The sequence below is a fragment of the Schistocerca cancellata genome, chromosome 2, assembly GCF_023864275.1.
Source record: "Schistocerca cancellata isolate TAMUIC-IGC-003103 chromosome 2, iqSchCanc2.1, whole genome shotgun sequence".
Lineage (NCBI taxonomy): Eukaryota > Metazoa > Arthropoda > Insecta > Orthoptera > Acrididae > Schistocerca > Schistocerca cancellata.
Genome location: NC_064627.1, coordinates 741,121,976 through 741,148,694, shown reverse-complemented (window position 1 = coordinate 741,148,694; position 26,719 = coordinate 741,121,976). Strand labels below are relative to the sequence as shown.

At 39.3% G+C, this 26,719-nt stretch overlaps 1 protein-coding gene across 5 annotated transcripts in view; it reads left to right on the top strand.

Moving 5' to 3' along the window:
• LOC126162541 (diacylglycerol kinase epsilon) overlaps positions 1-26,719 on the top strand; it is a 193,701-nt gene that overhangs the window by 137,874 nt on the left and 29,108 nt on the right. For all 5 annotated transcript variants that reach the window (XM_049919116.1, XM_049919118.1, XM_049919120.1 and 2 more), the window contains one exon: positions 2,083-2,260. In XM_049919116.1, coding sequence (XP_049775073.1) covers positions 2,083-2,260 — 178 coding nt within the window. The remainder of the gene's footprint in view (positions 1-2,082; positions 2,261-26,719) is intronic.

Genomic DNA, 26,719 nt, shown 5'->3' with positions numbered 1-26,719 from the left:
ACATTGAAATTCGAAGATGAACAAAACGGAATTTGTATTTACTTCGTTGGATAATGTATGAAAATGCAGTGGTCGAAACTCAGGGCGGAGAAAAAAAGCTCGTCTTCCAATTTTTTTTTAAATTTTATTTACTGACGCAGCGGTTTTGGCGCCAGTATTTATCTTTGTGCCTACAATGGATACCTGTGTAGCGCTACATATATTCGATGGCAGAAGTTAGTTGTGGCGGCATCTACCAACATTTTTCAGAACTTCAGCTTGCTTTGCACTCGATTCTAAGCCGCAGGCGGTTTTTTGGATTACAAAAACCGGAAAAAAAGTGCGGCTTAGATTCGAGTAAATACGGTAGTTATTTCAGTAAGTTCATTCTTTTTCCAATATCGCTTATGTTCACTTCTGATGCTTTCACTGCCAATGTGACTGCCATTTGATTCCAAACATCAGTACTTCCTTATAATGTTAATTTCTTTACCATCCCTGATGCATTTAGAAAAGTTGTGATCTCATTCTAAAAGAGTAGTACTTTGTTTTAATGTGTGCTCTTCAAATTGCACTATCATTTTGCATTTTAATTTGTCATCTGCACTGGTGTAAAACTATTACTTACATGTAAATAGTCTTTGCCACTGGATCACGTTGTGCAAACCCGTGAAGACTATTTACAACACATCCACCAGGAAAGCTTGAAGAGCCACTACTACTTACACGGTTAAATTATTCACTTCAGCATCATAAGTAATGAAGTTTTTTCCCTTGTAGTAAGGGTAGTTTGTTAACAGTTACTATATTAATCAGAATAAACATTTATGGCAATTTAATCTAATTGGACAGATAAAAAATCATCTCATCAAATGGTGGCAGGAGAACTCCACTCTATGAGTAGATTTTTTATGCAAACTTTTGGAGCCAGTGGCTCCTCATTCTGGTAGAAGGGTTGAAGGGGAAGGAAGAGGGATGAAGGAAAAGGACTAGAGAGGTTTATGAAAGGGAGTAGAGTTTGGAAAAGTCACCCAGAGCCCCAGGTTAGTGGAGACTTACCGGGTGGGCTCATCCTGTACTCTCCTGCTGCTGCTTGATGAGTAGATATTTTTATCTATCCAACTACATTATATAGTCAAAAATAAACATTTATATTTATATGGTGAAAAAACTGACCCACTCACTATTCATAGAATTTACAGTGATTAATGTGCACCTACAATTACTATAATGTTTTTCGTTTAACTTATTATGTAGCTTTATCTTCAATGATAGGTTTGTGTAATCCAGCAGAGAATGAGGATTGTTTTCTACGTCTACTACAAATATACTTCATTACTTTAATTGAAATGTATTCAGCTCCATTTATGTTATTCTGTTATTGCAGTTATAGAGGATACTCATGAAAAAGGGGGAAAGGGTGGGATCAGAGGAGAATGAAGGAAATTGCAAAGTGCATCTCAAATATTGATAAGAAACATATCTTCTAACTAGATGGCAAAAAGGTAACTGAGACATAGCAAAATAACAGAATTGGAATTTAGTGTCATTAAATGTACTAAAATTTAGAGGAAAATAGAATTTACAATGTTTAAGGAAATATCAGCCCCTTTACTGTCTCTTATGAATTCCATATTTCAGAATCAAGTAATTTTTTGGCTTTTTATGCAGTTCTCAATTTTTGAATGTCTCGTTAAAAAGCCCTGCTTGTAATTCATGAAAATATCATTTCAGACATTATTTTCATGACAATCATTTTTGTTAAACTACTTGATATCTCTCCCATGAGCCATCTAACAGTATTGTCAGTTACTTCTAATAAAAACTTCTTAAATGTAGTGTATGACAACATTCCTAATAGATACAGTTGTATTGGAGCTCATAGTGTTGTTACAGAAAAAATGAAATTTTATATTTCTTTATTGAAGACTGCTGTCATTAGTGTAACAATGTTGTGATCTCCACTGAAGCTATAAAGACATGACATTCAAATAATGATGTTGTGTTCTTAGTTTTGTCATTTAAATAGGTCTTTGTTTATAAACCGTGAACTACCATTTCATGTGTATGAATACATGCAGTAATAATGTAATTTTATTGCAGATGTTGTATCTTGGGTTTGGCACTCAACAAGCTGTAGGCAGAGACTGCCATGATCTGAATAAGCGTGTAGAGCTGTATTTGGATGGTGTAAAAGCTGATCTTCCGTCCATAGAATCTATTGTTGTGATGAACATACCATCATGGGGTGCCGGTGTACAGCTGTGGACCATGGGCACAGGTTCTGTATATAGTGACTTCAGTTTGATTTAGATTTGTTATGCATATGTATTTTATCTTCTCTCACTACATTATGTACAAACAACAAACACACAAAAATCTATGTCTGGGATATAAAAACAATGAATTGTAAAATTTGCTCTGTTGTACATTTGTTGGCCATGGAACTTAATCTTTTCATTCAGCTACAGTTATCTGTAACATCGGTGTCACTGTTATTTACATGTTACATGACTGTGCTTTTTATTGATTTGCAGGGGTTTACACAGTTAATCTGGATAAAACTTATAGTGACAAAGAGAGAAGTTGGCTATTCATTCATTGATTCATTCATTCATTAATACTTGTTCCATAGATCATGAATATGACATCTCGTAATGATGTAGAACGTGTCACTTTAACATAAGTTTTATTTACAAAAAATAATCAATTAATTAATGTTTTAGATTTACTACTTCATATGTAAAACTTCATCTATTTCCCTTTAAATTTTGGTTGTCTATCTGTCAGATTTTTAAGGCTATTTGACAGATGACCAAAGATTTTTGTGGCAGCATAATTCACCCCTTTCTGTACCAAAGTGAGATTTAATCCAGAATAGTGAAGATCATCCTTTCTTCTAGTGTTGTAGCTATGCACTTTGCTTTTATTTTTGAATTGGTGTGGATTATTAACAACAAATTTCATAAGTGAATATATGTATTGCGAAGGCAGTGTGAATATCACGAGTTCCGTAACTAAATGTCTGTAAGTTGATCTTGAGTATGCTCCAGCTATTATACTGATTACACGCTTTTTTGCAATGAATACTTTCTCTCTTAATGACGAATTGCCCCAAAATATGATGTCATAAGAGAGGAGTGAACGAAAACAGGCATGGTAGGCTAATTTAGTGACATATTTATCACCTACCCATTTCAGCAGAACATAGATGTGTTTCTTCCAATTCAATTTCTCATCAATGCACGCACCCATAAATTTTGAATATTCTGCCTTAGCAACAGACTCCTGTTCATAGTATATATTTATCAATGGTGTTATGCCATTTTCTGTACAGAACTGTAAATACTGTTTTCTCAAAATTTAGTGAGAGTCCATTTGCAGAGAACCACTTAATAATATTCTTAAAGACATTATTTACAATTTCCTCAGCTGATTATTGTTTGTTGGGTGTGATTACTATACTTGTATCATCAGCAAAAATTACTAGCTTTGCATCTTCATGAATATAGAGTGACAAGTCATTAATATATATTAAGAACAATAAGGGACCCAAGTCTGAACCCTGTGGGACACCATTCTTCATACCTCTCCAGTTAGAGGACTCTGCTGATTTTTGCAGACTATCTGTACCGTTACTAATGCTTACCTTTGGAAGTGCAAATTTTGCCCTCTCCCTCCTCACAACAGATGAGTCTTTCTCAAGCTAAGATCTGAGTGACTTGACCCTCCTTTCCAAGCATTCCCAACCAGGCAGTGTTTCCCCACTGAAGAAGGGATTATATGTTTGAAAACAAGATGTTTTATTTATTATTTTCTACTTTGTGTTTCTATTAGAAGTACTATGTATTGTACTTCCTGGGTGGAAGCACTGACCAATCTTTCAGTCCGTGTGTTGTTTTAACATTTTTCTCAGTTTTCTGTTTTATATGAGTAATCACATTTCTGGCTATTCTTCTCGTTTTGTAAATGTATGAAAGTGTGATTCCTGCCTGTCATTGTTGCATTGTAAATGTTATCTCACTTTCATTACTATTTTTGACAATTACTGTCTCTTTCCTACAACATTATTTTTGTGTTGATCATTTATTGTTCCTCCTCCCATGAACCATGGACTTTGCCATTGGTGGGGAGGCTAGCAAGCCTCAGCGAAACAGGTAGTCATACCTTAGGTGCAACCACAACGAAGGGGTATCAGTTGAGAGGCCAGACAAACGTGTGGTTCCTGAAGAGGGGCAGCAGCCTTTTCAGTAGTTGCAGGGGTAACAGTCTGGATGATTGACTGATCTGCCCTTGTAACATTAACCAAAACGGCCGTGCTGTGGTGGTAATGCAAACGGCTGAAAGCAAGGGGAAAATACAGCTGTAATTTTTCCTGATGGCATGCAGCTTTACTGTATGGTTAAATGATAATGACATCCTCTTGGGTAAAATATTCCAGAGGTAAAATAGTCCCTAATTCAGATCTCCGGGTGCGGACTACTCAGGAGTATGTCGTTCTCAGGAGAAAGAAAACTGGCATTCTACAGATAGGAGCATTTAATGTCAGATCCCTTAATCAGGCAGGTAGGTTAGAAAATTTAAAAAGAGAAATGGATAGGTTAAAGCTAAATATAGTGGGAATCAGTGAAATTCAGTGGCAGAAGGAACAAGACTTCTCATCTAGTGAATACAGGGTTATAATTACAAAATCAAATTGGGGTAACGCAGGAGTAGGTTTAATAATCAATTTAAAAAAAAAAAAAAAAAAAAAGGGAGTGCGGGTAAGCTACTACAAAGAGCATAGTGAACACATTATTGTGGCCAAGATGGACACGAAGCCCACGCCTACTACAGTAGTACAAGTTTATAAGCCAACTAGCTCCGTAGATGATGAAGAGATTCAAGAAATGTATGATGAGATTGAAGAAATCATTCAGATAGTGGAGGGAGATGAAAATTTAATAGCCATGGAGGGCTGGAATTTGATAGTAGGAAAAGGAGAAGAAGAAAAAGCAGTGGTGAATATGGAATGAGGGTAGGGAATGAAAGAGGAAGCTGCCTGGTAGAATTTTGCATAGATTGTAACTTACTCATAGCTAACACTTGGTTTAAGAATCATGAAAGAAGGTTGTACACATGGGAGAGGCCTGGAAGGTTTCAGATAGATTATATAATGGTAAGACAGAGATTTAGGAACCAGGTTTTAAATAGCAAGACATTTCCAGGGGCAGATTTGGACTCTGACCACAATCTATTGGTTATGATCTGTAGGTTAAAACTGAAGAAACTGCAAAATGGTGAAAATTTAAGGAGATGGGACCCAAATAAACTGAAAGAACCAGAAGTTGTAGAGAGTTTCAGAGAGAGCATTAGGGAATGATTGACAATAATGGGGGAAATAAATACAGTGGAAGAAGAATGGGTAGCTTTGAGAGATGAGATAATGAAGGCAGCAGAGGATCAAGTAGGTAAAAAGACAAGGGCTAGTAGAAATCCTTGGTTAATAGAAGAGATACTGAATTTAATAGATGAAAGGAGAAAATATAAAAATGCAGTAAATGAAGCAGGCAAAAAAGAATACAAACATCTCAAAAATGAGATCGACAGGAAGTGCAAAATTGCTAAGCAGGGATGGCCAGAGGACAAATGTAAGGATGTGGAGGCATATATCATTAGGGGTAAGATAGATACTACCTACAGTAAAATTAAAGAACCTTTGGAAAAAAGAGAACCACTTGTATAAATATCAAGAGCTCAGATGGAACACCAGTTACAAGCAAAGAAGGGAAGGCAAAAGGTGGAAGGAGTATATAGAGGGTCTATACAAGGGCAACATACTTTAGGGCAATATTATTGAAATCGAAGAAGACGTAGATGAAGACAAGCTGGGAGATAAGAGACTGTATGAAGAAATTGGCAAAGCACTGAGAGACCTACATCAAAACAAGGCCCCAGGAGTAGACAACATTCCATTAGAACTACTGACAGCCTTGGTAGAGCCAGCCCTGGCAAAACTCTATCATCTGATGAGCAAGAAGTATGAGACAGGCAAAATACCCTCAGACTTCAAGAAGAATATAATAATTGCACTCCCAAAGAAAGCAAGTGCTGACAGGTGTGAAAATTACTGAACTATCAGTGTAATAAGTCACAGCTGCTAAATACTAACATGAATTCTTTACAGATGAATGGAAAAATTGCTAGAAGCTGAACATTGGGGAAGATCAGTTTGGATTCCGTAGAAATATGGGAACACGTGAGGCAATACTGACCCTACGACTTATCTTACAAGATAAAGTAAGGAAAGGCAAACCTATGTTTCTTGTGTTTGTAGACTTAGGGAAGGCTTTTGACAATGTTGACTGGAATACTCTCAATTTCTGAAGGTGGCAGGGGTCAAATACAGGTTGTGAAAGGCTATTTACAATTTGTGCAGAAACCAGATGGCAGTTATAAGAGTCAAAGGGGCACGAAAGGGAAGCAGTGGTTGAGAAGTCAGTGAGACAGGGTTGTAGCCTTTCTCCAATGTTATTCAATCTGTATATTGAGCAAGCAGCAAAGGAAACAAAAATTTGGAGTAGGAATTAAAATCCATGGAGGAGAAATGAAAACTTTGAGGTTTCCCGATGACATTGTAATTAGACAGCAAAGGTCCTGGAAGAGCAGTTGAACTGAATGGACAGTGTCTTGAAAGGAGGCTATAAGATGAACATCAACAAAAGTAAAATTAGGATAATGGAATGTAGTCAATTAAATCAGGTGATGTTGAGGGAATTAGATTACGAAATGAGACACTTAAAGTAGTGGATGAGTTTTGTGTTTGGGGAGCAAAATAATTGATGATTGTTGAAGTAGAGAGAAGATAAAATATAGACTGGCAATGACAAGGAAAGCGTTTCTGAAGAAGAGAAATTTGTTAACATTGAGTATAGATTTAAATGTCAGGAAGTCGTTTGTGAAAGTATTTGTGTTATGTGTAGCCATGTATGGAAGTGAAACATGGATGATAAATAGTTTACACAAAAAGAGAATAGAAGCTTTTGAAAATGTGATGCAGAAGAATGCTGAAGATTAGATGGGTATATCATGTAACTAATGACGAGGTACTGAATGGAATTGGGGGGAAGTATAATTTGTGGCACAAATTGACTAGAAGAAGGGATCAGTTGGCAGGGCATGATCTGAGGCATCAATGGATCATCAATTTAGTATTGGAGGGAAGCACAGAGGATAAAACTCATAGAGGGAGACCAAAGCATGAATACACTGAACAACAAATTCAGAAGGATGTATGTTGCAGTAGTCGCTCGGAGATGAAGAAGCTTGGGCAGAATGGAGTAGCATAGAGAGCTGCATCAGAACAGTTTCTGAACTGAAGACCACAACAACAATAACATTTATTCTTATCTAACGGTCTAATGATGTAAAGAAATACCCCCCCCCCCCCCTTGGTGAATTTTTTTATTTGCTGACTAATGTGTTTTATTTCATTTGAAAAAATCGTTATGCAGAAGTTGTATCCTATTTGAAGGTACTCTTTTTCTTATCCAAATATTATGATTTGAATGTGCTCTTTTCTTATTCAAATATTATGCAGCCTTAGCTGAACCATCACTTCTTTTGACTGATATTTGATGATTGCAGAACCAACCAGAAAGAAGACAGCTGATATTTTTCATATGCAGAGTGACGTCCTTTCTGTGATTGATGATATTTTTTCCTGTATTTTTGTGATATTTTTCTGTGTTTAGCAATATTTTTTTTGTGTTTAGCAATATTGTTTCTGCATTTAGTGGTCTGAAACTTCCTGACAGATTAAAACTGTGTGCCCGTCCGAGACTCGAACTCGGGACCTTTGCCTTTCCCGAGTTCGAGTCTCGGTCGGGCACACAGTTTTAATCTGCCAGGATGTTTCATATCGGCGCACACTCCGCTGCAGAGTGAAAATCTCATTCTGGATTTAGTGGTCTGTTTTCTCTATGATAATGGAAAATCCTTATTGGAATATGAATATTGGAAAGAATAATAATAATAATAATAATAACTCACTGTACAGTTGAGGGTTTGAGTGGTTGATTGACCCATATGACGTCCTTCCTAATGAGAGGATAAAGCTGGGGAGGAGGAGGAAGAGGGGCGAAGGTCGGGAGACTGATGGCTGTGAGGGATAGGCAACAAATGAACAGAGTAGGAATATGGGACCTATGAGTTCACACTGCCACACAGGAGTGTTGTATGTGGCACACATTGGAGTAGAGGGCTGGATTGAGAACGAGACAGAGGATAGAACAGAGAGTGTGCATGTATGGACAGTGAAGTGGGAGCATGTATGAAAGGGATAGAGGTAAGAAGATTGTGAAATTTAAGGATGTATTGGAAGGACAATTTCCATTTGCATAATTCAGAGATGCTGGAATTCTGGGAGAGGATTCATATGGCAGCTACTGAGGTGAGTAGCATGTTGTGTTCAGCTTTGTAGCGCCAACAAGGCCACGAGCATAGTGGTTCTTGATGTATAAGTAGGTGGCATCGTGATGACTAAGTGGTACCCAAAATCCTAAATTCGTTTTTTGGTTGTTTTATTGACACTATTTTCTTAATCTGGACCTGTAATGGTTATGTTGTGTGGCCATAAGAAACTTTTTGAAAGACTTAGTAATGTTGTGGAATAAGGGATCAAGGGGCCAAAAGTGAATGTCTCAGTTGCTTTGGGGTCATCAAAGCAAGGCAGGGTCCTGTCATTGATGGAGAGGTAACAAGGGAATTTCAAGTAGCTAAAATTGTAAATATGGAATGTAAATTATTTTCTGAACCAAACGAAGGTTAAATATATTAAAAAAAGATATATACCTAGTGGAACAGTCTGTGATGGTATCAATCTTGTGTGTACAGTCTCTGTAAATAAAGAGCATCTTCTGCACAGTAGGTATAAAACAAATTGCAGGGCTGTCGATAGAGAGATGCCAAATGAGGGCTTAATAACTTGCTGATTTTGATCATGAGTAAGCATGCCTGTTCAGGCTTCTACTGGTGATCAGAGGAGTAGCAGCGGGATGGGGCATGAGAGAATGCACGCATAACTGTGATTGCAACAACACAGGAGAAATGCCAACTGCAAAATAGGGGAGAGTCAAGTTTGACATTGTGGCCGCCTAATAGCAGCAGTGGTGAGTTGGCTATGTGTAACACTGACAGCGTCTTCACATTTCAGTTTGCAGTGGGAGGAACTTTATCTTTTTACACAAAAGAATGCATTTGCAAAATGCTTAGTGGGCCACAAGACACTAAGTTCTTTTAAGCGGTTCAATTTACAAAGGTACTACATGTCTTACCATGACAAAGAATATGAAAATGGAAAATGTCAATGACCAGACTGTGTGCAAGGGATTTTAAAACTTAAAAGGAAACTCTGTTATGAAGTAGATAAAGGAAAATAAAGTGAGTATGCCCTTTAAGTGAGCTACAAAAGTGCACTACTTTTAGCAAAGTCCTTGCTCTCATTCACAGATGCTGGTTTAATAGAATAATGCCTGGTAGTTGTAGCTGAAGATTTATGTGCACCTGAGGTAGAACAGTTTCACAAGGTGCTGTTATCAAAAATTACAATTGTGCCTTACACACATGATATGGCAGATGAAGCTCAGGGTCAGCTTGCAAATTTCTGTAAAGATTTTGTTGCATATTCCTTAGCACTCAGTGAAAGAGTAGATATCACAGGCACAGCTCAGCTAGCTGTTTTTATCAGGGGTGTAAATAATGAATTCCCTGTGTCCACTGATGGAGAGCCAGTCATGTTGGGAAATAAGTAATGATTCGTAGCACAAGTGAAAGAGAAAATGCAAAAAACTTCCAGTTCCTAATGAAATAAGGGCTGTTCATTGCATGATTCACCAGGAGAATTTATGTACAAAGAATATCTCATTCAAAAATGTGATATGTTTTGTTGTATATGGAAGCGCGAGCTTCAGCACCATCAGTTTAAGAAGTTTCTTTTTAATGTGAGGCTTAGTCAGGGCCAACTGTTAAATCGATTTTTTGGTCTTTTGAGAGATATTTTTATAGAAATGAGCAACGTGTGTGTTCCTGAAATGAAACAGTCTTCATGGAAAAGTGGCCTTACATTCCTTGCTGATATAACCAGCCACCTGAACTACTTGAGCACTTCACTTCAGGGTAATGATATGCTGATAACACATTTCACTGACCATATACGAGGTATGTGAGAAAAGTAACGAGACTGGCAACACTGTGAATGATCTGACAATGCTGTGTCGCTCTACTTGTGTAGACGGGTGTGTTCATACTTTCCAGGTGCATACCGGTAGTCTGAGTTTCAGCTGCATACAACCGTCACATAATTTTTGAGAGGGGTATCAGTGAAGTTACGTTTTTGTCATACTTTACGAAAATTGAACAGTAGAATTTAGAGTACTGTTATGTCATCAAGTTTTATGTTAAACTTGGGGAATCCACAAGTGTGATCTATGAAAAGTTGAAACAGGCCTATGGAGAAGAGTCCTTATCAGGAGCACAATTTTTGCAGACACACATTATTTTTGGAAGGCTAAGAACACATTCAAGATGAACCTCACTCAGGGAGACCTACCACTTCAAAGACTGATGGAAACATCGACTGTGTGTGTGCTCTTGTGAGGTCATATCGACATTTAACAATAGGGATAATGGGTGATCTGTTAAACTTAAACACTTTCACTGTACATCAAATTTTGAATGAAGTTTTGCACATGTGAATGATTTGTGTGAATATGTTGCCAAAAGAAAAACCACAACTAAGCAAGACAATCAAAGAAATGTGTGCGTTTATCTTCTTTAGAGAACTGCCGGTGACACAGATGATTCAGTTGTGTGATGACAGGTGATGAATCCTGGATTTTTTAGTACAGTTCTGAAAGAAAGTGGCAAAGTGGAGAGTGGCACACTGAGACATCTTCTTGGAAAAAAGCTCAAATGAGCAAATCAAAGACGAAAAAATGCTGATTTGCTTCTTTGATGGTAGAGGTATCATGCACAAAGAATTTGTTCCTCCAGGACAAATTGTCAACTAAGTGTTTTACAAACAAAGATGTCTTGAAAGGCTCAGGAAAAGGGTGAATCAAGGAGACCAGATACAGCAGACAAGCAGATGCTGCATCATGACACAGACCCATGTGGCACTGCCACTTCCATCATGTGGAATTTTTGACCTCAAAAGGCATTCCTGTTCCACAGCTGCCTATTCACATAATGTGAGTCCCTGTGACTTTTGTCTTGTCCCAGAATTGAAGAAGCCTTTCAGTGCTGCTCTCGTGACTGGAGACAAGAACTCCATCAGTGTATATCTGCCAAAGGGTACTAATTTGTAGTTTGAAGAAAATAAAAGCTTTAGTGGATAAAAAATCAGTCTCATTACTTTTCTTCCACACTTTGTACAAGCATTCAAAATAAAATGGTCATTTTGAGAGAATCAGTTAGACAAAGGAAATAAGTTTATTTTACACAAGTGTCTTCAATTGTAGGACTCTGGTATTAACATAGACTTCAAATGCTATCATGATATCCACCTATTCAATGTAATCTTAAGGAAGAATTGTAGTTTAGGTGTAACGATGTGAGAGCACTACAGGGTAATGATCATCCGTTTTTCCTCTCTCTATTCAGTGAATGTTAATGACATTTGTGCTGATCTGCAACTTGAAGTAAGTGAACTGCACTGTGACAGGGAATATAAAGACAAATTTAATAACAAGACAAACATTCTAGATTTCTAAAAGCATTTCCCTCAGGATCAATTTCTCATTTACACAAGGTAGCTGCAGGTGTCATATCAATATTCAATTCCACATACATCTGTGAACAACAGTTTTCAACAATGAAGAACAATAAAACATGGGAGAAATTTAATGTCTGACCTGAACCTGAACTGCGCGCTATGTCTGCAATGCACACAAATGATTGCACCAAATGTAGATGCTCTTGCAAAAGGGAAGAAGGGCAAGAAGAGTGAGAGTGTGAGAGTTCATTAAAAATCACTTCATGTGCAATGTCTAATTAAGTCAATTTTTAAAAGCGTAATAATAGTGTGATAGCACTATGTTTTTAGTTTATTTGATGAATGTATGGCAATGAAACATTTTTTACTGTGACTGACATGTTCCTGGTTGCAAATTAATAAGCCTAATAAATATGCAATGTCTCCTCTCGAGTCTGCACACTCCCCACTCCCCACTCCCTAACTACAGATTTGGAGCGGTACAGTACTTACTGCTTGCAGACCTCCGCTCACTTTCTGCTGACATAGCATATTGTCTGTGAAACTTAGTCTAAATGAAACTTATTTGACTGTTAGAAGGACAGCGTGTGAACTACTGTAGAACAATCTCATCAAAAGGCCTCTCTCAAAATACAAAGAATTGTAATATGCGAAGGTGTCAGTGGCATGAAAGTTAGTGCCCAGGCCATTAGAAGATAGCAGAACAAAGGCAGAAATATTGAACTCCATTTTCAAATGTTTCTCTGCAAAGAAAAATAGTTGAACAAGGCACAAGGACATGATGGTATCCCTGACAGAATTTACAGCTGAGTTACCCCCTCTTTTAACTGTAATATACTGTAGAACCATTGAACAAAATGCTTTGCTCAGTGGTTGAAAGAAAGCACAGGTAACACCTACATACAAAGGGGTAGTAGAAGTGGTACTCTAAACTACTACGCAACGTCATTGACAACCACCAGTTGTATAATCTTTGAACATATTCTGAACTCAGTGAGATAACTCGCAGTGAATGATCTCCTCTGTGCCAACCAGCATGGATTCCAAAAACATTGATCATATGAAGCTTGTCGGAGTAGCCTTATGTTTGTTGCCATGTGAACAAATTACGGCGTTCATACTATTAGCCACCGATATAGCAAAAGAGACTCTTCATGTAAGAATTATTAACACTGTATTCAAATGCACAGAGAGGTGGTTAAAGACGAATGTTAGACTGGGGCATTTAACATGGAAGTAGAATCAACCAAATGGTAGAACATCTAATAGTCAAAAGCAGCTTTGTAACTATTAAACAACAGAATAAGAAACTATTTTAAGAGTAAGCACACAAGTGTAATAGAATACAGCACCTCTGGCAGCTGAGGTGGAAGCACTTTGACAGCATTACAAAAATTTCACTTGAAAACCACACGAATTGCACTGCGCTGTAGTGCTACCTCTGTCTGCTACAACCTCAACTTGGTTTTTACTCTCATGCTTTCCTGAAAACCTTGAATCAAAGCACTGAGGTGGATGCAGTGTATCTAGATTTCTTAAAACTGTATGACTTCATACCACAACAGTGCTTATTAATGCAGGTATGAAATATCCCTAATCTATCCTTTGCACCCATATAACACATCTTAATTCAGACTCATCAAAGGCACATCATTTCAGAGGCAGTCACCTGTGAAAGTAGTTTTGTCCCCTATAACTTCTGCATAGTGGTGGTTGTCAGTGATGTTGGTTACAGTGTAGAGTACCACTTCTACTACCCCTTTGTAGGTAGGTGTTCCCAGTGCTTTCTTTCAACCACTGAGCAAAGCATTTTGTGGGCATGACCACCAACCATCTGAAATCTCCAGATTGTGGCCAAGAGCACAGCTGGCTACATAGTGAGAGAACACACTCCTGAGGACAGTATACTCATTTTCAGTAACTGCTTCAGAACCCATGCACTCTAGATTCTCCACCCTGCCCCGTTGACAGCAACTTCTCTAAAATATGTAAACAGGAATTGAGCTTACAGTTCATTTCTCAGTCTCACATTCCTCACACTGCTGCAAAAGTCAGTGATATAGATATTAGCATCAGTGATGTTGAGGAACAAAAGAAATTGCTGAAATTGAACAAGGCACAATGACCAGATGGTATACCTGACAGAATTTACAACTGGCCTCAGTTTCCACTAACCCCTGTCCCACCACCTCCAACTTCCCTCGCTCTACATTCACAATCCCCTTTCACAGTCTCCTTCTTTCTTTGTTCTATAATACCCTCCCAATCCACTCCACTTCATTGTGTGCAACACTCAACTTGCTAGCCTGCAACAGGTTGACTTCACCAGCCCCATATTCCTATCCCATTCTCCTTCTGCCCCCCCCCCCCCAATCTCTCTCTCTCTCTCTCTCTCTCTCTCTCTCTCTCTCTCTCTCTCTCTCTCTCTCTCTCTCTCTCTCTTTTCCTCTTCCTCTCCCCCCTCCATGCCCCCCCTCTCTCTCTCTCCCCCCCCTCCCCCCTCCATTCCTCTGACTTAAATCCCATCAAGCACATGCACGTGTTGGGGAAACATATTGAAGCACATCCTCATGCACCAATGACCATCCAGTAGTTATCAACCACGCTGGTAGAGGAATGGGGTGCTCTACCATAAGAACTCCATATAACCTTGTGGCCAGCATTGGAGTACACTGCAAAACATGCATTGCCATCCAAGGTGATCATCCTTCCTCTTATGAACCATGTCCCACCTTTTTGTAATGTCCAGGGGACCATTGTAAATCATGATAACAAACATGACTTTTCTATTTGTCTAATTGCGTATTTCTTTCAGTTACCTTCCGTACTATACCTTGTGGTCCAAGTTCCACTACACTATGTTACTTGGCAGTGACAAATCATGCAAAAGTTACTTTCGTCCTTAATTTTTGCACACCAGTGTGGTTCTTACCATGAAATTTTCTGATAGGGTTAGTCTTTCCCAATACATTCACCCATCATTGCATCATATTTTTCCAGATGTTGGTTATCTTGGTTGTAAAAGTCTACATTTTGGCTCCTCAGGAAATGTTCCACCTTGAAAATCACATTTGTGTCATTGTAGAAATGCCATGCAGGCAGTGATTTCTTTATCCGAGGAAAGAGTGAGAAGTCACTGGGTGCTGTACCAAGAAAATACAAGGACTACAGCTGTGCAGAATTAGCTAGACTATTGTTATGGAGAGAAACACCCTCTTGGATAGCTTCCCACGATGCTTTGTCTTGACAGCCTCTCATAGCATCATCAGCAGATTTTGGTATCATCAGCAGATTTTGGTTGTGTGTTCCTACATCTGCATCTACATCTTCATGATTACCCTGCAATTTACACTCAAGTGTGTGACAGAGATTTGCCTCTAATGAGTAAAAAACACTCATCACCATGCCCAATGATGACAGCATCTCTCGATAGTGACAGCATCATCCCCTATTTTGGATGTGGTGAATCAACATGTTTCTACTGCGTGCTTTGGTAGTAAAGCATTAGGTACTTAAAGTAGTAGATGAGTTTTGCTATTTGGGTAGCAAATAACTGATGATGGACAAAGTAGAGAGGATACAAAATGCAAAGTGAGAATATTAAGAAAAGCGTTCCTGAAAAAGAGGAATTAGTTAACATCAAATATAAATTTAATGTTAGGAAGCCTATCCTGAAGATATTGTATGGAGTATAACTTTTTACGGAATGAAACATGGGCAGTACGCTATTCATGAAAAGAGTATGAGCTTTTAAAATGCGGTGCTATAGAAGGATGTTGACAATTAGATGGGGAGATTGAGTAGCTAATGAGGAGGTACTGAATCAAATTGGAGAAAAAATAAGTTTGTGGCATAACCTAATTAAAAGATGGTGTCAGTTGATAGGACACATACTGAGACATCAAGGAGTCATAATTTGTTAATGGAGGGAAATGTGGGTACAGAATTTGTAGAGAGACACCAAAGCTTGAATGCAGTACTTTGGTTCAAATGAATGTAGGGCGCAGTAGTTATGGAGAGACTACTGTGGAGGGCTTCATCAAAGCAGTCTCATGATTGAAACCCGCAACAGCAACAACTTTACAAAATTGTTAAGGCTTTTGTGGCCACTTGTTGGTGTTTTGCATGTTGGCTTCTGTCTTGGTATCTTTGGCTGATGTTTGTTTAAAGATTTTACTGAAATTTCACTAACACAAGTGGCTGGCAAAGGTTTTTACTCCAAATCTGACACCAGCAATGGAGTGTGAACCTTTGACAAGGCTAGCCACTTGTGCTGGTGAAATATGAGAAATGTTGGTCAAACATCTCAAGACAGAAGCCAACAGGCAGTACATCAGTAACAACTTAACAGCTTTATCTCAGATTCATAGTGATAACCAAGCACTTATCCATGGTGACGAGCTTGCTATAGGAGTCATCCGGATTGGCCTGACACAGTTGTTACATTACCATTGTTAACTCAGTTCAGCGGGTGTGAGTAGTCACAGAACCGTGCAGGTGATAACCTTTGTCATGTTCAAAATGTCATGCAAGATTTTGAAATCTGATCATTGACTGACTTTCACTTTTTTCATTGTTGCTTTGTTTGTGACACACCAGTATTTGAACACTATATCCTCCACTTCTCTTGCAATTCCTGGCTCTTCACAAACAAACTCATCATTCATTATTCAGACTTGTTTGCCCATGGCGAAAGTGCCTGCTCCACCTAAACACTGTGTCATATGATTGTGCACTATTTCCATGCACTTTCACCAACTCAGTATGGATTGTTGTAGTGTTGTTTACCCTTCAAACGCAGAAAATGAATGAACTTAGAATGCTCCATGTTTCAGTGGACTGCACCATCTTCTTTTGGCTCTTCTAGTACCTTTCTACAGTATTGTGGCACATGGATTTCCATTCCTACCAAGACTTCAGGCATGGACCTGAAAACAAACAACTAATTAAGTGTTTGACTTTAATTTTTGAGTTGATAAATAAAACTTAATGACCTCTTAGACAAACAGAAGCTAAACAATGTCAAAGTTAGCGTAAAGAGGGCTATGCGTGAAGTGTTCAGTTAATTCGAAAGTAAAATTCTATGTACCGACTTGACAGAAAATCCTAGGAAGTTCTGGTCTTACGTTAAATCAGTAAATGGCTCGGAACAGCATATCCAGACACTCCGGGATGATGATGGCATTGAAACAGAGGATGACATGCGTAAAGCTGAAATACTAAACACCTTTTTCCAAAGCTGTTTCACAGAGGAAGACCGCACTGCAGTTCCTTCACTAAGTCCTCGCACAAACGAAATAATGGCTGACATCGAAATAAGTGTCCAAGGAATAGAAAAGCAACTGGAATCACTCAACAGAGGAATGTCCACTGGACCTGACGGGACACCAATTCAATTCTACACAGAGTACACGAAAGAAATCGCCCCCTTTCTAACAGCCGTGTACCGCAAGTCTCTAGAGGAATGGAAGGTTCCAAATGATTGGAAAAGAGCACAGGTAGTCCCAGTCTTCAAGAAGGGTTGTAGAGCAGATGAGCAAAACTATAGACCTATATCTCTGATGTCCATCTGTTGTAGAATTTTAGAACATGTTTTTTGCTCGCGTATCATATTGTTTCTGGAAACCCAGAATCTACTCTGTAGGAATCAACATGGATTCCAGAAACAGCGATCGTGTAAGACCCAACTCGCTTTATTTGTTCATGAGACCCAGAAAATATTAGATACAGGCTCCCAGGTAGATGCTATTTTCCTTGACTTCCGGAAGGCGTTTGATACAGTTCCCCACTGTCGCCTGATAAACAAAGAGCCTACAGAATATCAGACCAGCTATGTGGCTGAATTGAAGAGTTTTTAGCAAACAGAACACAGCATGTTGTTCTCAATGGAGAGACCCCTACAGACGTTAAAGTAATGTCTGTCGTACCACAGGGGAGTGTTATGGGACCATTGCTTTTCACAATATATATAAATGACCTAGTAGATAGTGTCAGAAGTTCCATGCGGCTTTTCGCGGATGATGCTGTAGTATACAGGGAAGTTGCAGCATTAGAAAATTGTAGTGAAATGCAGGAAGATCTGCAGCGGATAGGCACTTGGTGCAGGGAGTGGCAAATGACCCTTAAAATACACAAATGTAATGTATTGCGAATACATAGAAAGACAGATCCTTTATTGTATGATAATATGATAGTGGAACAAACGCTGGCAGCAGTTACTTCTGTAAAATATCTGGGAGTATGTGTACGGAACGATTTGAAGTGGAGTGATCATATAAAATTAATTGTTGGTAAGGCGGGTACCAGGTTGAGATTCGTTGGGAGAGTCCTTAGAAAATGTAGTCCATCAACAAAGGAGGTGGCTTACAAAACACTCGTTCGACCTATACTTGAGTATTGCTCATCACTGTGGGATCCGTACCATATCGGGTTGACGGAGGAGATACAGAAGATCCAAAGAAGAGCGGCGCGTTTCATCATAGGGTTATTTGGTAAGCGTTATGGAGATGTTTAGCAAACTCAAGTGGCAGACTCTGCAAGAGAGGTGCTCTGCATCGCAGTGTAGCTTGCTGTCCAGGTTTCGAGAGGGTGCGTTCTGGATGAGGTGTCGAATATATTGCTTCTTCCTACTTATACCTGCCGAGGAGATCACAAATGTAAAATTAGAGAGATTCGAGCATGCGCAGAGGCTTTCCAGCAGTTGTTCTTCCTGCGAACCATACGCGACTGGAACAGGAAAGGGAGGTAATGACAGTGGCACGTAAAGTGCCCTCTGCCACACACCGTTGGGTGGCTTGTGGAGTATAAATGTAAATGTTGATGTACTCCTTGTTTTTTACAAGCTCTGGAAAAAAATAGTTCAAATGGCTCTGAGCACTATGGGATTTAACATCTGAGGCCATCAGTCCCCTAGAACTTAGAACTACTTAAACCTAACCAACCTAAGGACATCACACACATCCATGCCCGAGGCAGGATTCGAACCTGCGACCATAGTGCTCGCGCGGTTCCAGACTGTAGCGACTAGAACCGCTCAGCCACCCCGGCCGGCTACAAGCTCTGGAAATGATACCACAGAAATAGCTCTGTGAGAGGCAGGTGGCCTTCATTCTTTGTGCTCTTAATTTTCAAAAGAAAATAAAGTTTCTGATCTGGAAACCATCAGTGAAATGCACCTCTTCTGTTTAACACTTTGTTCATAGTAACTCATCTTCAGGCAGTCTTTCAGAGCTTCAAACACATTGTTTTCTATTGTTCTGGGATGAGACTGATTTAGTGAGTGTATTGGTTATTGCACTAGAATGACATTCAGTGGGTCTTTTGAATTGGCATTTCCATTTTCCTACCTGTTTCTTCATTAATCCAAAATGTCACTCCAACTTTTATGACATTAATGCCAGTAGGACATTAAACCTTAATGTTTCTTCCATTAGCTATGGGATCAATAAGAGTACCTCTGCACATCTTGTGGAGAATGTTGTATCTGGGACATTTTTGAATAAAATGATCAGTATTACTAAAGGGTTTCAGAACATGTGCTTACATTTTTATGGATAAAGATGGTACAACGTGATTTACCTTGTTAATAGCATGGAAAGCTATAATAATATAGAGAATTATAAATCATTGAGTGAAATAGCAAATGCCTCTTTAGTGTTCTACAGTGGCATTCTGCTACTGTGGACTAATGTTTTAACAATATGAAGCATTAGAACGAAGATTTTGGTTCATTCCAAATTACAGCCATATGTAGTTGTTACCACTTGCTCACAGCCAATTAGAATAGAATCTCAGATCACCCATTGCAAGCTCAGCAAACAGCAGTAAGACCCAGCATATCAATCCAAACTATCTGCAGTTGTCTTCACAGTGGTGACCTATATGCACATTGACTCATTATGCATTTCCCATGAACAGCTCACTGAAATATCCAAGTATTATGGAACAAAGTGAACTGTTTACCTGGTGAAAGTGGCAGCATTATTGTGTCTGTGCCTGAAAAGCAGGGAGGAGAGGGAGCAACAGTGTAAACATCATTATTCTTACAGGTGAATGGTATTATGTGCCATACATCTGTGTGTGCTATTGAGTAAAATGCCTGTTAATAATAAGAGCAGAAACTGGTTTCAACAGTTTCTTTGTCCAACGATGTATCTCCTCTCCAGTGATCATCACCCACTTTTAACTGTGATACACAGCTTTTCAAGTGTCACAATAGTAAAAGCTAATGTCACAGCACCATAAGCAAACTAGCCACATGGTCTTTAATTTTCATAATACACTGAAATCATACACTGAAAAAGATGCAACAGTGTCTACTTTACTTTCAGGAAGTCTTGGGTTCATATTCAATTTTTTTTATATGCACCACATTCTAACTTTTGCGGATTGTTTCAGTTATATGTTAATTTCATTTTATTATATAAATATGTAAGTAAACGTTAAAAATAAAATTTTAAAAAAGAGGTTAGCATTTTTGGCTAGTGACGCTGAGATACTGAGTTCGATTCCTGATCTCCACTTCAAATTTTTCTCCACTCAGCATTGTAAGACCAATTGGAAAGCTGATTGAATGGAAAATCAGCAAAATTTATGCATAAGTCACCGAAGTAGTGCTACATCAAAATGCTTGTACCAGGCTAAGTGGCATACGATGCCGTTATTTGTTCTGGTAACCAGAGAGCAAGATGCTTGATGTATTATTACAATAGATTTTATCCTTTGCAAATTCATGGCTAGTTCGATATAATTTAGGTCTAGATGATGTGGTGGGAATAGGAAACGACAGTTTTCTCGCTAAATTTTGTCAGTGGAATAAAGAGAGAAGGTTGGAGCCCCTTAATTATTGCCAGAAGTTCAGCCTTCCTTGTCTCTATGAATTTCTTTTTGTCTGTTTCTACACCAAGGCCAAAGTTTTCCTGTTACAGACACAGAGGAGAAGTGAACATGAAATGAAACTCAGCATTCATGACAATGAAACATTGCCTAGCACGAGAGCACTCTTCTCTTTGCAACATGTATTAACAGTGTTGTGTGTATGAATCCACAGTTTATCTAAATAAATGACTGCCCTCTTTAATTCTGGTGCTTCATTGTTTTTTAAAAAAGATCTTTTATACTGCAATATTTTCACAATTATGTTTATTCTGGCACCTTTTAAAATCAGATCCAATGGATGGAACTGATGTAGGATTGTGGGATTTGTTATATATGAAAAAGTAATTTAATTTACATAACATTAATTTAATATTATGAAAAGGATAGATTGCTACTGTCAGACACAACAAAAAGGCTACTAAACAACTGGCCACAGCAACCAGATACAGTGCTCACATGTGTGTGTGAGCTGCGTTTGAATGTGTGTGTGTGTGTGTGTGTGTGTGTGTGTGTGTGTGTGTGTGTGTGTGTGTGTTTTGTCTAATTCAGAGGAAAGCCTTCCTGGCTGAAAGCTGCTTGTTTAGCAATTATTTTGCTGTGCCTGTCTGTGACACAACTTCTCCGCTATATGGTGAGTAGCAATCTGTCTTTTTCATAATATTGTCATTATTCCAACCTGGATTTTTCATTTTTTGCTTTTAAATTCATTTAATTAACATTACTGATAAACATAAGCAATACGTTCTAAAAGACTTGTACACTAGGGGTAATCCGTTGGGATCAACTAACACTACACAGTGACCCACACAATTCTGTAAACTACAGTACTAAAGTGTGCGTCATTTATGACAGCAGCTGAGTTTAGGTTCGTCCTGCACATCTGACGTCACAAAATACAGTCAGACAATGAACAGAGAATGACGTTGCCAGAGCTCGACTGCAGTGCAGAGCACAGGCGAGTGTCTTCAGTTTTAGAAACGTTCAGTCGTAAATAAAGTAATTGAACAAAAGCAATGTCTTGATAGCAGACTTTCTTTTATAGAAAGTTTAGAAAAAGCATTCTTTATACCAATTGCTTCATATTCTATTAATTAATTAAACCAAACAAGCAATAAGCCTCCTAATTCAGGTGATAGCAAGGAAAGGTGTCTGTATCATTCTCACTAACCGTTTTTTCGCAATAAAGAAGAGCAATAATTGTTTATTTCCTATTGTACTTCGACGAAACTTGAGTAATTCATAATCAGACGAACAGTGTGTGTCGGTATTTTGTGTGATATTTTAAAGTCCTCCGGGAGAAATATTGAATGATGAGCTGCGTTAGTGTAATGGTTAAAGTGCATGGCTGCTAAGCGAAAGGTTCTGAGTTCAAACCTTGATTGGTGCTTAATATTTTCTTTATTTTAAAAACAATATCGAAGTGTCTTACTTCATGAATTTTATTCGTTTGAATGTAATTTTTTGAAATTTCTAGTGGCAACTAAAATCGACCATACGGAGAGTATACGCTATGGACTTTTACCTCTGCAAACTCTTCAAAATTTCGTGCAATGGTTTACTACATCTAATGCTGCACAATAACTGCGTTGAACATCAAAACAAAATTAAGTCAATTATGGGGGGAAAGTATCAGTCAAGAAGATGTGTAAAAATCAAATTTTTGGGCCAAGTAGTTTTTGTGAAATCGAATGATAAAGTGTGTCAAAGCAGTCGGAGCCAGCCGGTGTGGCCGAGCAGTTCTAGGCGCTTCAGTCTCGAACCGCGCGACCGCTACGGTCACAGGTTCAAATCTTGCCTCGGGCATGGATGTGTGTGATGTCCTTAGGTTAGTTAGGTTTAAGTAGTTCTAAGTTCTAGGGGACTGATGACCTCAGCTGTGAAGTCCCATAGTGCTCAGAGCCATTTGAACCATTTTTTGAAAGCAGTCGGAACACCATGTGTCTGCACAGGCGAGAAGTCCAATGATGACAAAATCGCGCATATCGCGGAATGCGGGGAGCACGTCTCTGTAGCAATGAAAGGGTTAATGTGGCCGTGGTGCCTTTACTTCATAAACTGCGTGCTCCCACCTAAACGTAAGTTTGCAAACTATACTATGGCGCTGCTTCTCTTGGCGCGTACAACTGGAAACGCAGCAATCACCCGTATCTGGGCGAGCATGCGCGAACCGCCAAGATAAAAGAATTGAACTATAGTAAGAACTGTACTAACTGAGGATAAGACACGAAGTGACTTGAAACTGCTAATGGTAAAATAAAAACTCTATCATCACAAAAGGCAGCTGTCTCCAGTCATTTCTGGAAACTTTTATCTATTACAATCTAAGTGTTCCACTTCCATAATAGACAAAAGTTTTAAGCTAAGTAGTTTTCAGAACTAAGTTTCCAATTGGTCTGCAAAGAACAATTAACCATCACTGTCAACAAAATACTTCTGGACTGTTGATCACATTATCAATGTTTAACATTGTCTGACATTTTGGCCACTATTGCAAGTGGCCTTCCTCAGTGCTTTATCGAGCGAGGTGGTGCAGTGGTTAGCACACTGGACTCACATTCGGGAGGACGATGGGTCAATTCCGCGTCCGGCCATCCTGATTTAGGTTTTCCATGATTTACCTAAACTGCTCCAGGCAAATGGCAAATGCCGGTGTGGTTCCTTTGAAAGGGCACGGCCGACTTCTTTCCCCATCCTTCCCTAATCTGATGAGACCGATGACCTTGCTGTCTGGTCTCCTCCCTCAAAACAACCCCAACTCCTCAATGCTTTGTGCTGAGCTGACTGCTGAATGAGAGAGACTTTAGATCTTATGCAGTAGCAGAGGAAGCTGTTTGCGTAATTTGATAGGGTACTTGAGGATAGGAGAAGTGGTCTTGGGCATTCTTTATTGGTCTTTATTCCTTGTGATTGGTGGATAAAGACATGCTTGATTGGTGTTTACATTGTTTATTGCCATTGGTGGAAACAGGTGAATTCGAAATGGGGTGCAGCTGTGGCATAGCCCTGTTTACTTGTTGGGTGCAACGTGTGGGCTGTGGCACACCTGCGCTCTGTGTACATGCAACCACCGTGGTCTCCCACATGCCTGTGTGAGTGGCTTTGTGCATGCTGTCTTCCCATATGTTTTCACTGCTGGTAGCCAGAACACCGGAAGCCTATACCCATACTTTCTATTCATGTTTATGGGCCGCTTGGCTAGTTCTATTGCCTCTCCAACTTCCTCAGTGTAAATGGCTGTTTCTCCATTACACAGGCTTCACAGAATATTAACTCTTTATTGCGCTCATCCTGGTGTTCTGCCACCACTGACCTGGTGTGTTGTCCGAGACAGATATATCTTTCATGCTCTGCAATTCGTGTTCTGATTTGCTGTCCCATCTCACCAACATACACCAGTCCACACTTGCAACCGATTTTGATTTTGTAGTCTCTTGTTGTGTTTAGTTTGTTGACTGCATCTTATGTTGAGCCTAGAACATCTTTTATTTTGTTATTATTCTGAAAGATTGACTTGGTACAGGCGCAGTGGAGAATTTTGCCCACACATTCTAACACTTTGGATGACTTCAAGTGTACAATAATTAACAATATTGCAACTGTTCTTTTTTTCCACTACAATAGTCAAAGTTATAAAACAGCACAGAATACATAAACACTCTTTAATCTTTCACTATGGCTTCCATGGCACGACCGGCAAACACTTGTCAGTGCCATTCGACCGCCATGTCTACGGTCTTCTTATTACACACTTTGGACCTGCACACACAGACGGGCAACTCACAATAGATAGACTCTCTCACACTTACGTTTAAAATATCATGCATTCGAAACAGTAGAAGACCGAGTGAGTCTAGAATTTACTTGGAAACTCTCTAAGCACTACATATATCTCCCCCCCCCCCCCTCGCCCCTCAGATCGAACACATGATATACCTTTTTCACACCAACTGTCCTTTCTTTCTGTCTCCCCCCCCCCCCTTTTTTTATCTGAGCTAGACTTGAGTATTCATTAGTGGTCCAGATAGGTGTTTGTGATACTTGAGAAATCTTATTTTCTGTTTTCATCTTTAATACTCCCTTTCCAAAGTATGTATTATTTATAATTTTTATGTAGTTTGGAGGAACTCTGGGTACCATAAAAGTCTTCCTCTTCTCACTTGTAAACTTATGTAGCACGTAATAATGCTCGTTGTGTATAGAATTCAAACTTACCAGATTGTGCCTATAAAATGTGTGACTTCTGTCACGATACTGTCCCCTCCAGCTAGGATCAGTACCTAGGTAGACCATATGAGTGCACTTCCTCTTTCGATTCTGGTAGGTACAACCCTTTATAAAACATCCCTATTTGGCAGGCCACAGGTTGTCCTATCTCCATGTAGATATGCCTGCCCTATATATTCCTATGTATACTATAATTAACCCCCCCCCCCCCCCCCCATGAACCATGGACCTTGCCGTTGGTGGGGAGGCATGCATGCTACAGCGATACAGATAGCCGTACCGTAGGTGCAACCACAACGGAGGGGTATCTGTTGAGAGGCCAGACAAATGTGTGGTTCCTGAAGAGGGGCAGCAGCCTTTTCAGTAGCTGCAGGGGCAACAGTCTGGATGATTGACTGATCTGGCCCTGTAACACTAACCAAAACGGCCTTGCTGTTGTGGTACTGCGAATGGCTGAAAGCAAGGGGAAACTACAGCCGTAATTTTTCCCGAGGACATGCAGCTTTACTGTATGATTAAATGATGATGGCGTCCTCTTGGGTAAAATATTCCAGAGGTAAAATAGTCCACCATTCAGATCTCTGGGCGGGGACTACTCAAGAGGACGTCGTTATCAAGAGAAAGAAAACTGGCGTTCTATAGATCGGAGCGTGGAATGTCAGATCCCTTAATCGGGCAGGTAGGTTAAAATATTTAAAAAGGGAAATGGATAGGTTAAAGTTAGATATAGTGAGAATTAGTGAAGTTCGGTGGCAGGAGGAACAAGACTTTTGGTCAGGGTTATAAATACAAAATAAAATAGGGGTAATGCAGGAGCAGGTTTAATAATGTAAAAAAAAAAAAAAAAAAATAGGAGTGCGGGTAAGCTACTACAAACAGCATAGTGAACGCATTATTGTGGCCAAGATAGACAGGAAGCCCACGCCAGGGGCAGATGTGGACTTTGACCACAATCTATTGGTTATGAACTGTAGATTAAAACTGAAGAAACTGCCAAAAGGTGGGAATTTAAGGAGATTGGACCTGGATAAACTGAAGAACCAGAGGTTGTACAGAGTTTCAGGGAGAGCATAAGGGAACAATTGACAAGAATGGGGGAAAGAAATACAGTAGAAGAAGAATGGGTAGCTTTGACGGATGAAGTAGTGAAGGCAACAGAGGATCAAGTAGGTAAAAAGACCAGGGCTAATAGAAATCCTTGGGTGACAGAAGAAATATTGAATTTAATTGGCGAAAGGAGAAAATATAAAAATGCAGTAAATGAAGCAGGCAAAAAGGAATACAAACGTGTCAAAAATGAGATCAACAGGAAGTGCAAAATGGCTAAGAAGGCATGGCTAGAGGACAAATGTAAGGATATAGAGGCTTATCTCACGAGGGGTAAGATAGATACTGCCTACAGGAAAATTAAAGAGATCTTTGGAGAAAAGAGAACCATTTGCATGAATATCAAGAGCTCAGATGGAAACCCAGTTGTAAGCAAACAAGGGAAAGCAGAAAGGAGGAAGGAGTGTATAGAGGGTCTATATAGGGGTGATGTTCTTGAGGACAATATTATGGGAATGGAAGAGGAGGTAGATGAAGATGAAATGGGAGATATGATACTGTGTGTAGAGTTTGACAGAGCACTGAAAGACCTAAGTCGAAACAAGGCCCTGGGAGTAGACAACATTCCATTAGAACTACTGACAGCCTTGGGAGAGCCAGGCCTAACAAAACTCTACCATCTGGTGAGCAAGATGTATGACACAGGCGAAATTCCCTCAGACTTCAAGACGAATATAGTAATTCCAATCCCAAAGAAAGCAGGTGTTGACAGATGTGAAAATTACCGAGCTATCAGTTTAATAAGTCACAGCTGCAAAATCCTAACGCAAATTCTTTGCA